Source organism: Chelonoidis abingdonii, chromosome 1, assembly GCF_003597395.2.
Source record: "Chelonoidis abingdonii isolate Lonesome George chromosome 1, CheloAbing_2.0, whole genome shotgun sequence".
Taxonomy (NCBI): Eukaryota; Metazoa; Chordata; order Testudines; family Testudinidae; genus Chelonoidis; species Chelonoidis abingdonii.
Window position 1 is genome coordinate 359,441,100 of NC_133769.1, and position 13,151 is coordinate 359,454,250.

Consider the following 13,151-nt stretch of genomic DNA (forward strand, 5'->3'; position numbering starts at 1 on the left):
TTTGTAATCTATTAAAAACCTTTGCGGGAACATTTGTCATTTTCTCATAAAAACAGAAATGTTACAAATCCTGGAAATTCCACATTAAGGCGACACTTAAAGGAAAAGACTCAAGAACACCTAAATAACCATAACTCTGCCCTTTAACTCTTTCTACAGAAAACTGAAAAACAGGAGACTAGTTTGTAGAATTGCCATTGGATAATCCATGACTGCTGGTCCTGGTCCAGACATAGACAGATCCTATGTCATGAGTAGCCTTAGTTATGAATCACTTCTTTATTAGGTGATTAGGAGTTAGGACAATGGAGTCCTTTCTCTGCTGTTGTTAGCAGGGCTTATGATGGCCCCATTGTAATCACATCAAATACAGACAGTCTCTCTCTGATAAAACTAATTCTAGGATTGTAACAGGTGACTAAAGAAACAGGGGTGGGGGACAGGTAACAATAAATACAAATACGTTTGCATAACTTATAGTCTTGTAGGTCACAATAGTTGTGGGTGGTCACCAATCTAACCAATGTCTAATTTGACCAGTCTGAGAGATGCAACAAATCCCATTCACAAAGTCCACACAACTTCATCTCATCAGTAACCCCAAAAATCTGGAGGGGTTTTTGTGGGTTTCTTAATTCTTAATGGTCAATCTGGTGCAAGTTGGCATATGTCCATTAGCTGCTGGGTTTATTGGCCCTTTAGAATTTACTGGCCCTTTAAGATAAGCTGATCTAATACTTGATGACATTCCTGGAACCAAGGCTGGAAAGTTCTGTGTCCGTTGGGTGACTGCCACTGGGAAGCGAGAAGCAGGAAAGCAGGTCTCTGAGTAGAGAAAGAGAAGGGACAGGGCAAACAGAGACAAGGGCTGGGGGGTAGTTCGGTGTGAAAAGATTATGGAGACCCGGGAGAGAGTTAATAACAAGCTGGTTTCAATACTGGGCAAAGAAAAGCACATTCAGCCTGGAAAAATGAAGCTAAGAGATCCAGGAACAAATGGTCTGAAATATAGACATTATATGGGAAGGAGAAACCCAGACAGAAGCAAGGTTGAAACCTAGGGGCAAGAGGGGCTGGCAATGTGACGTGAGGTGGATGTGAAATAGCAAATGAAATGTTGGCTTTTATACACAAGTTACAAAATGCAGAGCTAAGTGAAAGTGCCTCTTGTCTGTTCCGTTCAAGTCTGCTCACCCCACGCCACTAGGGGGAGTTCAGTTTTAATGTTGCTAAAAAATTATTAGCGGGTCGGGGGTGGGATTGTGGAAATGATTTATAAAGAAAAAGTAAGACTCCAGTTCATCAGGGCATCTTTGAAGTTAAGCGTCTGCTTAGTGCTTTGCTGAACTGAGGCCCAGACTAATTCTTCCCTTACTCCCAAGGGCGTTGGAAGAGTAAATTCATTCATGTTTGTGAGACGCTCAGATACTGTGGTGATGGAACCAGATAAGCACCTCGATACTTAGTAAAGACCTAATTCTGCGTTCCTGGTATATGTCAAACTTCCAAAGTCACTGGCGTTGGGTGCACATTGAGTGCAGGTTCTGCCCTATGGAATACCCATAGTTGTAGATTTGGGAGCTCTAAGACTGCTCTGGGAATGCAAAAAGTAAAAATGGCCCAAATCCTGAGGTCCTTACTAGGCAAATTCCCATTTTTGTCTAAATGCCTGATCCTGCTTGCATCGACCCCAGTGGCAAAGCTTCTGTTGACCTCAGTAGTGTAGGATCAAACCCCAAGTAAGGAATGAATAAAAACCGAGGAATAACCTGGTCCCAAATATCCAAGAACAGGAGCTGACGCATTAATGGAAAGATGCAAAATACGTAAGCGGTGCAAATAGAATAAAAGCATTGGATCTGCTGTAACTCTCCTGGACAGAGGTATTGCTCAGACTGATTTATAATCCATACAGCACGTTTCTGACATTATATAAATAATGACATCGAGTTCTGCAATTTTATTGTGATTCTTATGATAGCTGGTGTCTGTCTTAAAGCTGCAAGCTTTGGAGGCAAGTGATTGACTTAGAATCTCAGCTTTATCAAAGAAAAAGTGAAGTTTCTAGCTCTTATGTTTGCAGAGAAAAGCTCTGAAAATATGACCTGAGTGTAATCTAATGTCTTAAAAACTGAGAGGAAAAATATAATCCCGCACTTATTATTTTTTTAAGTTATTTCATGGTATTATGAGGTTTGGCTCATGATTTTTGAACACTTGGTGTTGGCAATGCTGTAGTGATATGTGTTAATCTTTTTCATATATAGATTTGCATGAAACACACACAGCCATAATTCAATCTTGTTTGCATCACCACAGAGGAGAGAATTTAACACAGAACATATTAGATAGAGTTTGGTAACTAAATGACCAATTTCACCTCCTCTTCTGTTGGCAAATTGTCTATAAATGGCTCAGGAGATTTTTTGAATGTATCCATTGTTTCAAATGATTTATCAAACAACTTCAAAGAAAAAAAATAAACTTTTGCTCTTTAGGTCATTCACAAGCAATTCATTGTGTGGAAATATGCATAAGGATGGAAAGTGTGAACTGCACATTTCTATTTTTAACTATTGTATTTTATAAATTAGGTAAAGAAGGCAGAACCCTGTGCGACTTACTAAACCTTGCAGGAGACATTCCTGATTTCAGATCCAAACAGGTAATATATATCAGGTGACACACTATCACTTCCTGAGGTCTCCAATATAACAAAATCATTTTTGCCAACTAACTCAGTGCTCATGAGAGTATTTTTTTAATGGCGCTTCTGTTTTCTCCCATGGGAGGTTCCCCCCCCTCCACTTATTGCACCATAATCTCACTCCTTTCTTCTCAGGTGAATTACTTTTTCACTAGCTCGCACTGTTGTGCCACTTGCACTGTCTGTTCCAAAGTGAGCTCACACATTAGTTATAATTTTTTTGAAAGTTTTGTGTTTAAAACCTAATTACTAAATCATCTCCTATGTAGTCCTCTTTTCTGCTACTGAAGGTCAGTCTACACTTAAAGGTGGCCCCAATATAACTGGTTGGGGCAGGGGATTTTGTATTTTTACTGATATAATGATAGTGGTACAACTTCCTGCCTGGTTGTAGTTATACCTGTATAAAGGTGCCTTATACAGCTACAGTGTTTCCTCTTTTTGACCTGAGTGGATAGTCAAAATTTGGGGCCCTGTGTGTGAATCAGTAGGGCCTAGAAATCGGTAATAGGTATGTCTTCGATGTAGGGTTTTTTTATTTTGTTGTTGTTTTTTTTTACAAAGAATGATACAAAGTTCTGTGTCTCTGAACACAGAAGGAGTCAAATAGCAGGAAATACCTTTTGTTCACAAAACCAAGCGCACTCTTTAAAGCCTGAACCCCGTAGGCTATAGCTATTTGCTAGGTAAGGTATAGGCATAAGTGGAATGGATACCAGCTTTTGGATTTTGTAGGATAAGAACATCCACAGATGCATAACCACAAACTTGCCGTGGCAACAAACTGACGTATATGCCAATATGCTTAGACCATTAATGAAGTAACCTATGGATAAGGTCACGCTAATAGTAGGATGGTGAGGAAACACAAACAAGGAAGCAGGGAAAAAAGCCTCCCTGAATATGCATTAGGTGTAGTCGTGTAAGTATAACATATAAAAGTTATTTGAGGAAGATAATGATTAACATTTCAGGTTGTTCTGCAAGGGATGGTGTGAGTATTTGGATGTTCAGATGTGCATTCTGTATTATCTTTATCTGCCTTGCTGGGTTAGAGTATTGGTGACTTTGCTAACTGTTTTATTAAAACAGTTACAAAAACAGAAGGCTCCTAAGAGTGGGTGTTGCAACTGTGCACACTGCAGTTCCCAACTAAACAGTAATTTCAATAATACTGGGCTGGATCTTTGGACAGGTACCTGTCAAACCTCAGAGTGTTAACTGGGAATTCTTAAGTAATCAATATAATTAATACACAATCCAAAGATCAGGCAACAGCCCCTGACCCAGAAACTCAAAAAGGCTTTTTGATGGAAAAAGCTTCAACTAGCTCTGAAATCAAGTGCCAATGTATGAAGATTCACAGAAGGAGACTCTGTCTTCTGTCCCTGAACAAGGGACTCTGTCAGGATAATGGAAACAATATTATCCACTCTGTTTCTTTTTCTCTGCTTTACTATGGAACTCCTGTATAGAATCTTCCTCAGTTTCCTTCCTGCTTGTCTTAAAGAAACAGTACATATATCTTCACCTCCCTCTTGCCCTGCCAGTTTTGGCAGGCCAACGGAGGAAGCTGGCAGCTCATCCTTTGGAGGTTCCCTTTTCCATTCATTTTTTTACATGCAGGAGAATGGATGACCTAATGGGATTACACCAGGGGTTGGGAACCTTTCAGCAGTGGTGTGCCGAGTCTTCATTTATTCACTCTAATTTGAGGTTTCACGTGCCAGTAATACATTTTAATGTTTTTAGAAGGTCTCTTTCTATAAGTCTATTATATATAATTAAACTATTGTTGTATGTAAAGTAAATAAGGTTTTTAAAATGTTTAAGAAGATTCATTTAAAATTAAATTAAAATGCAGAGCTCCCGGGACTGGTGGCCAGGACCCGGGCAGTGTGAGTGCCACTGAAAATCAGCTTGCGTGTTGCCTTCGGCACGCATGCCATAGGTTGCCTACCTCTGGATTACACAGTAGGTCTAACTCAGAGCAAAATCTGGCACAAGCCTGCTAGTCAGACAGGCTACATGAAATGTGTTGTGCAGGGAGGCAAGAGCAGATATGGGACAAATGTCCCTTGATAATTTTCAGTTTCATTTCAGAGGGAAAATGAGATAAGCCCCCTCAGATGGACAGCGGTTCCGTCAGTCTCAAGAAGCTCAAGTTTGGGAAGTGGAAGGTGGTGCGTCGGCACTTGCTGCAGCGGTATGAACATCAGCCCTTCATTTCCTGCCTGGCGGGGCTCTACAGCTGCCGGTGGAAGCGATACCAGCGGAGAAGGACTGAGCCAGGACAATGCTGCTGCAAGATGGTATGTTAGCATGTTGTTACCGTGAGCTGTTAGTTACGGAACAAGTCCATCATCACACTTGTATTCAAAAGGTGCTATGGGCCAAACTCTGCCCTGATTTATGCCTCATGCAAACTTACTAGTATCTCTGGAGGATGTTAACAGAAGCTACTGAAGTTAGATATTTTAAAATCAGCAGGTCCAGTTAACTTTCATCCAAGAGTTTTAAAAGAGCTGGCTGAGGAGATCTCTGGACCATTAATGATGATTTTTCAATAAGTCTTGAAGCACTGAGGAAGTTCCAGAAGACTGGAAGAAACCTAATGTTGTGCCAATATTCTAGAAGGGTAAACAGGATGATCTGAGTAATCATAGGTCTGTCAGTCTGACATAGATTCTAGGCAAGATAATGGTATGGCTGATACAGGACTCAGTTAATAAAGAATTAAAGGAGGGTAATGTAATTCATGAAAATAAACATGGATTTATGGAAAGTAGATCCTGTCAAACTAACTTGATTTTTTTTATGAGTTTACAAAGATTGGTAGAAAAAGGTAATACTTAGATTTTTGTAAGGTATTTGACTTGGTATCACACAATATTTTGGTTAAAAGCTAGATCACTATAAAATTAACATGGCACATATTACATGGATTAAAAACTGGCTCATTGATAGTTCAATGTAAACAGGGTATTGTCATTAAGTGAGTGTGTTTCCAGTGGGGTCTTGCAGGAATCAGTTCTATCCTATTTAACATTTTTATTAATCATTTGGAAGAAAACATAAAATCATCACAAACATAAAATCATAAAAATATAAAATCACCCCAAGTTTCCAGACGACACAAAAATTGGAGAGTAGTAACTAATGAAGAGGATAGGTCACTGGTTCAGAGCAGTATCGATTGCTGGGTGCAAGCAAATAATATGCGTTTTAATACAGCTAAATGTAACTGAATACATCTAGGAACAAAGGATGTAGGCTATCCTTACAGAATGGGGGACTCTATCTTTGAAAAAGTTTTGGGGGTCGTGCTAACATGAGTTCTCAGTGTGATGCTATGGCCCGAACAGCAATCCTGGGATGCACGAACAGGGTAATCTGGAGTAGGAGCAGAGCAAGGTTATTTTATCTCTTTATTTGGCACTGGTGCAACTGCTGCTGGAATATGGTGTCCAGTTCTGGTGACCGCAGTTCAAGAAGGATGTTGATGAACGGGAGGAGATTCAGAAAACTATTAAAGGATTAGAAAACATGTCTTACAATGGCAGACTCAAGGAGCTCAAACTATTTAGATTGACAAAGAGAAGGTTTTGGTGTGACTTGATTGCAATCTATAAATATCTACATAGGGAACAAATAATTAATAATGGACTCTTCAATCTACCAGAGAGAGGTATAATGAGATTCAATGGCTTGGAGTTGAAACTAGACAAATTCGAACTGGAAATTTTTGACAGGAAGAGCTAATAACATTGGAACAATTTACCAGGGATCCTGGTGGATTCTCCTTCATTGCCAATTTTAAAATCAAGGCTGGCTGTTTTTCTAAAAGCTCTGCTCTAGGAATTATTATAGGGAAGCTCTGTGCTGTGTGTTATATTGGAGGTCAGACGAGATGATCCTGGTGATCCCTTATGGACTTGGAATCCATGATTCTTCTTCGAATGATGGTCCCTATGTGTATTCCACATTTGGGTATGCATGTGCGGCATGTGCCCGAGGTTGGAATTTCTTCAAAGCAGGGTCCATTGACCCACGCATGCACAGCAACTCTCCTTGGCTTCCGACTGAGAGTATAAGAGGCACTGTGAGTTGACACCTCTCCTGTTCTTTCTTCTCACTGCAGGGCCTGAGTCGGAATTGTATCTTCTTCACTATTGAAGAACCTGTAAAATATAGTTTTAAATAGTTTATATCGTAACTTAGGAATTCTAGTTAGTATAGAATAGAATACCCCCGCAGTCTGGGGAAATCCTTACTGTTCCCAGGACTATGCCCAGGGTCCCAGGATGGAGAAGAACATAAGAATGGCCATACTGAGTCAGACCAAAGGTCCCTCTAGGTCAGTATCTTGTCTTACGACCGTGGCCAATGCCAGGTGCTTCAGAGGGAATGAACAGAACAGGGTAATCATCAAGTGATCCATTCCCTGTCACCCATTCCCAGCTTCTGGCAAACAAAGGCTCAGGACACCACCCTGCCCATCGTGGCTAATAGCCATTGATGGACCTACCCTCCAGGAACTTTTCTAGTTCCTTTTTGAATCCTGTTATAGTCTTGGCCTTCACAACATCCTCTGGCAAGGAGTTCCACAGGTTGACTATGCGTTGTATGAAGAAATACTTCCTTTTGTTTGTTTTAAACCCGCTGCCTATTAATTTCATTTGGTGACCCCCTAGTTCTTGTGTTATGAGGAGTAAATAACACTTCTTTACTTACTTTCTCCACACTAGTCATAATTTTATAGACCTCTATCATATCCTGCCCTTAGTCGTCTCTTTTCCAAACTGAAAAGTCCCAGTCTTATTAATCTCTCCTCATATGGAAGCTGCTCCATACCCCTAATAATTTTTGTTGCCTTTTCTGTATCTTTTTCAATTCCAATATATCTTTTTTTGAGATGAGGTGACCAGATCTGCACACAGTATTCAAGATGTGGGCGTACCATGGATTTATATAGAGGCAATATGATATTTTCTGTCTTATTATCTATCCCTTTCTCAATGATTCCTTACATTCTGTTCACTTTTTTGACTGCTGCTTCACACTGAATGGATGTTTTCGGAGAACTAGCCACAGTGACTCCAAAAATCTCTTTCTTGAGTGGTAACAGCTAATTGAGATCCTATTATTTTATATGCATAGTTGGGATTATGTTTTCCAATGTGCATTACTTTGCTTTTATCAACATTGAATTTCATCTGCTATCCCAGAGGAGGAAAAGTTACCGTTGTCTCAGGAGAGGTCCCATCTTTATCCATCAGGCAGGCCTCAGTACCAATGATGCCACCATTACCAACAGAACTGTGCTCAGAATTGGAGGAATCAGAGGAGGTAGCTGCACCATTGCTCGAGTCCTGGTAGACAGCTGAGTCGCTATTATTTCTCGGGTTCTGACCCCCATCTGGTATGGATTCTTGTGGGAGCCACAGTGACCGATCCTTTCTTCTGGCCATATGGGAGCCCTTGGGACCCCTATGTCAGGTGCTCAGACCCTTCTCAGGAGTTGTACCACACCCCACCCACCCCCAATCAGCCAGTTCCGTCAGTGTACCAGATATCAGTGGGGTAGCCGTGTTAGTCTAGATCTGTAAAAAGTGACAAAGAGTCCTGCGGCACCTTATAGACTAACAGAAGTATTGGAGCATAAGCTTCAGTGGGTGAATACATGCATCTGACGAAGTGGGTATTCACCCACGAAAGCTTATGCTCCAATACTTCTGTCAGTGTACCAGATGGAACTGGTGTTTCTCTGATACCGCCGATTCTGACAGGGGCCTCCTCAGCATCTCTGGATGATACTATCACTCCTTTGTGGCCCTCTCTGTTGAATGACTACTGGCAATATCAAAAGTTGTTGCAAAGGGTTGCTAATGAGCTACACATCCCGCTAGAAGAGTTTCAAGACCTTCAAGACCTGAAATGACATTTTACAGCCACAGGGACTGATCAGGGTGGCCCTTCCAGTTAACGAGGCAGATTGGTTTGGCACACATCAGCTTCTTATGCACCTACACCAAAATGAGCTGAAAGACGCTATTATGTGTTGGCCCAGGGGGCTGACTTCTTTTTTTTCCCATCCTGCCCCTAATTCATTGGTGGTACAGGAAACTGTGGAGAGAGCTTGACTGCACTACCAAAATCTACCCTGGGAGATAACTGGTCAAAGAGACAGAACCACCTTAGTAGGAAAGTTTCCCCCTCCATAGGCCTCAAATTTTATATAGCTAATTATCAAGCTTTATTAGCAAAATATAATTTTAACACCTACATCAGTCTTATGGAATTTAAAGACAAACTCCCCACGGAAGACCAAGTCCAGTTCCAGTCCTCTCTGGACAAGGGGAGGTAGATGCCGCAGACACAGAATCCAGATCTTTGGCCACAAGACTGGTCATGAGAAGGGACTTGTGGCTATAATAGCCAGACTTCCCTATAGAGTTCCAAAATACTTTCTAAGATCTCCCCTTCAATGAATCCAACCTTTTTAATGAAAAGACAGTCGAGTGACTACACTCTGTAAAGGACTCGAGATCCATCCTGTGATCCCTGGGGATTTACACTCCAGCCCCTAGGAGAAAACACCAGAGACAGCCACACTTTCAACCACAACTACCTCTGCACCTACCCCATACTACCAGCATAGACCTGAAGTTCCTTGTAAGCCACAAAGGCCATTTTTGACATGCACATCAAGACCCACGCAGATGCCACCTACTTCTCCTCCCATCATCTTTGGAGGCTGTCTTACTTTCTTCACCCAGAGTCAGAGCAAGATCACCGTAGACAGTTGGGTTCTGGAGATTATCCATAGAATTTCTTTCTTTCCCTCCTCACAAACCATCTTCCTACCTCCATCAGGGACTCCCTCACCAACTGATTCTTCAGCAGAAGGTGGAATCCCTGTTGCACCAGGGGGTAATAGAAGTGTCCCAACTCATTATCGGGGGAGAGGGTTCTACTCCCCATATTTCCTAATCCCCCAAAAAGACAGAGAATGACGACCCATCCTGGACCTTCAGCAGCTCCACATCTTTATCTGAAAACTGAAATTCAGGATGATTACACTGGCAACTTTAATCTCCTCCCTTCAGGAGGGAGTGTGGTTCATGGCGTTTCAGATGAAGGAAGCATATTTCCATATGGACATTCATCCATCACACAGGAAGTTCCTGCATTTCAGGGATGGCCAAGAGCACTGCCAGTTCCTCCTCATTTCTGTTGGACTTGCAAAGGCACACAGGGTATTCATGAAAGTTTTCACCATGGTAGCGGTCCAGATGAGACATTGGAGATATAGGGCATTTCCATACCTGGACGACAGGCTCTTGGTAGGCCAATCTCGCCAAGAAGTTATGTGAGCAACAGAGTTTCTTCAGACCCTCCATGCCACCTAAGTGTTTGCATAAACAAAGACAAGTTCGTTTTGTCACCCACAAGGACAATGTATTTTATAGGAGCACAGCTGGACTCTATCTCTGTGAGAGCTTTTCTTCCTGCAGACAGATCTTATGTGATCATTGATGAGCAACCTGATCTCTTGCATCACCCACAAACCTTGAATGACGGGTGCATCGGTGTCTCTCCCTGTTAGGCCACATGGTTGCATGCACTTACGTGATGTCTTTCACTAGTCTCCACTTGTAGTGCCTACAGGGTTGGCTCCAGTCGGCCTATCAACCAAACAGGGATCATATTGACTCGAAAGTCACCTTCTCTCTGGAGTTCTCACCTCCCTCATTTGGTAGTCGAACTCGAACAACGGTATAGTGGGGACACTCTTCAGCCCTCTCATACTGAGGGCCACCATCTTGATGTATACCTCCCTTACAGGATGGGGTGATCACTTAGACTAACACACTGCTCAGGGTACCTGAGAGCAGTTGGCCTGTTGTGCAAGGCCTTTCTTCCCCTCGTACGCTTACTTCATGTACAAATAATGTCCAACAATATCATCACAGTGGCCTATATCAGGGATTGGCAACCTTTGGCACGTGGCCCACCAGGGTAAGCCCCCGGCGGGTTGGTTTGTTTACCAGCCGTGTCCACAGGTTCGGCCAATCGCGGCTCCTACTGACCATGGTTCGCTGTTCCAGGCCAATGGGGGCTGCAGGAAGTGGCGTGGGCCAAGCGATGTTCTAGCTGCTGCTTCCCGCAGCTCCCATTGGTCTGGAGCAGCGAACTGCGGTCAGTGGGAGCCGCGATTGGCCAAATCTTCAGACACGACAGGTAAAAAAACTGTCCTGGCCTGCCAGAGGGCTTACTGTGGTGGGCCACGTTCCAAAGGTTGTCGATCCTTGGCCTATATAAACAAACAGGGAGGAGTGAGATCTCATCCCCTCTGGGTGGACGCAATCAGACTTTGGAACAGGTGTATCGGGAATCATATCACTGTACACATCTCCTGGGTGCTCAGAGCTCCCTAGCAGAAAGATTAAGCAGAAGCTTCCTGCAGACCAGAAATGGGAGCTCCACCACACAAAACAAACCCCCATATTCGCTCCATGGGGGACTGTGCTATGGGACCTCTTTGCATCCCAGATGCACAGAAAACTTCCCATATATTGCTCCAGGGGAGCCATAGGCCAAGACTTCCAAGGCGATGCTTTCCCTGACAATTGACCTCAGAGATGCCTTTCCTCTCATCTGCTTACCACCAGAAGTTATATGGAAGATTCAACGTGACAGAGCCACCATACTCCTCTTCACACCCTTGGCCCAGACAGTTCTGGTTAACAGAGCCCTGATGATGTCCAAGTGCCTGCCTATCAGGATCCATGCATTTCAGGATCTCTTAACTCAGGATGGGGGGAAAATCAAGTACCCCAACTAGCACTCGCAGGGCTCGCAGCTTGGTGTTTGGATGGGTGTCAGAAAGGGCTGGCTCCAGGCACCAGCCGACCAAGCACGTGTTTGGAGTGGCACCTTGTAAGGGGCGGCCAATCTTGGGGTGGCAGGGCGGCGCTTGGGGTTTTTTTTGTTTCAGTGGGGCGGCACTCGGGGGGGTTGTTTTTGTTTCAGCGAGGCAGTGCTTAGGGGGGTTGTTACGGCAGGGTGGCGCTCGGGGTTTGGGGTTTTCTTGGTTTGGTGGGGCGGGATGGTGCTTGGGGCTTGTTTGGTTTTTTTGGTTGGGTGAGGCAGCACTCAGGTTTTTTTTTTCAGGGTGGGGTGGAGCTCGAGTTTTTTTTTTCTTTTTTTTTGCAAAAATGTTAGAGCCGGCCCTGATGTCAGAGGTAGAACGCTCATGCTCCACCCCTGTTCAGGAAATCCTGACCCCAAGCAGGAGGGATCCTACTAGATTCTGCTACATGGCTAAATGGTGGTGATTTTTGGCCTGGACATGTTGCCCCCAGCATTCACTTGATATTGTGGGTGTTCCAATTATCCGAGACTATCTCCTTTTCTCAAAGACCTCAGGGTCAGCCGTCAGTTCACTGTGAGTACACCTAGCAGTGATTAGTGCCATCCCCTTCCCCCAGTTCTGTCTTTACACTCCTGACCTCTATTCGATTTATGAAGGTCTTGGTCAGGACCTTCCCACTGGTCATAGGGGGAATGACTCAATGACATGCAGGCCCGATCTTTGAATCTCTGGCCACATGTGCCATGACCCACCTGTCCATGAAGGTCATGCTCTTAGTAGCCATCACTTGGACAAGAAGGGTCAGTGAGCTGGGAGCCGTGATGGCAGACACTCCTTATACAGTATTTCACAAAGAGAAAGTTTCTCTTAGGTTACATCCCAAATTCCTCCCCAAGATTGTGTCTGAGTTCCACACCAATCAATCAATACACTTACCTGTATTCTTCCCAGTGCCCCATGCTTCTTCCAAGGAGAAGAGACTTACTCCCTTCATGTCAGGCATGCCCTAGCATTCCACCTGCCGAGAACCAGACCCGTTAGAAAATCTCCAAGGCTCTGTTGCCATGGCAGAAAGGGTGTTGGGAGAAGCCATATCCTCACAGGGGATTTCTAAGTGGGATTCAGGATGCATCTTAGAATGCCACAAACTAGCCAAGCTTGCCCCTCCTGGGCATATCACAGCTCACTCCATTTGGGCACAAGCGGCCTCCACGTTCTGCTGCAGGGCATCTGCAGAGTAGCCACTTGAAGTTTTGACCTTACCTTCACATCACACTCTGCTCTGACTCTGGAGAAGGACCATGTTTTGGTCCTGTGTTTGTACAGCGCCTAGCACAATGGTGTCCTGGTCCATGGCTGTAGCTCCTCAGTGCTACCGCAATACAAATAAATAACAAATGCGACAACTGTAAAGAGTTTCTTCATTTTCTTCTCTTGCTGAGCACCACTGGAACAGGCGATATAATTAAGAGTAATGGGGCTGAATTAAGAAAAGGAAAGTTTAAGCTAAAAATCAGGGTAAATTATAAATGGAGTGATCAGGTAGATTGTGGGATTGTCTCCTAT

The 13,151-nt window shown here is 43.5% G+C and overlaps 1 protein-coding gene across 3 annotated transcripts in view; it reads left to right on the plus strand.

Moving 5' to 3' along the window:
* The window catches only part of GDPD4 (glycerophosphodiester phosphodiesterase domain containing 4), an 80,889-nt gene that overhangs the window by 27,903 nt on the left and 39,835 nt on the right, over positions 1-13,151 (plus strand). For 2 of the 3 annotated variants that reach the window (XM_032771527.2, XM_032771531.2), the window contains exons 2-3: positions 2,595-2,665; positions 4,811-5,019. In XM_032771527.2, coding sequence (XP_032627418.1) covers positions 4,837-5,019 — 183 coding nt within the window. In that variant the 5' untranslated portion in view covers positions 2,595-2,665; positions 4,811-4,836. The remainder of the gene's footprint in view (positions 1-2,594; positions 2,666-4,810; positions 5,020-13,151) is intronic. The other variant, XM_032771528.1, reaches the window with a different exon arrangement.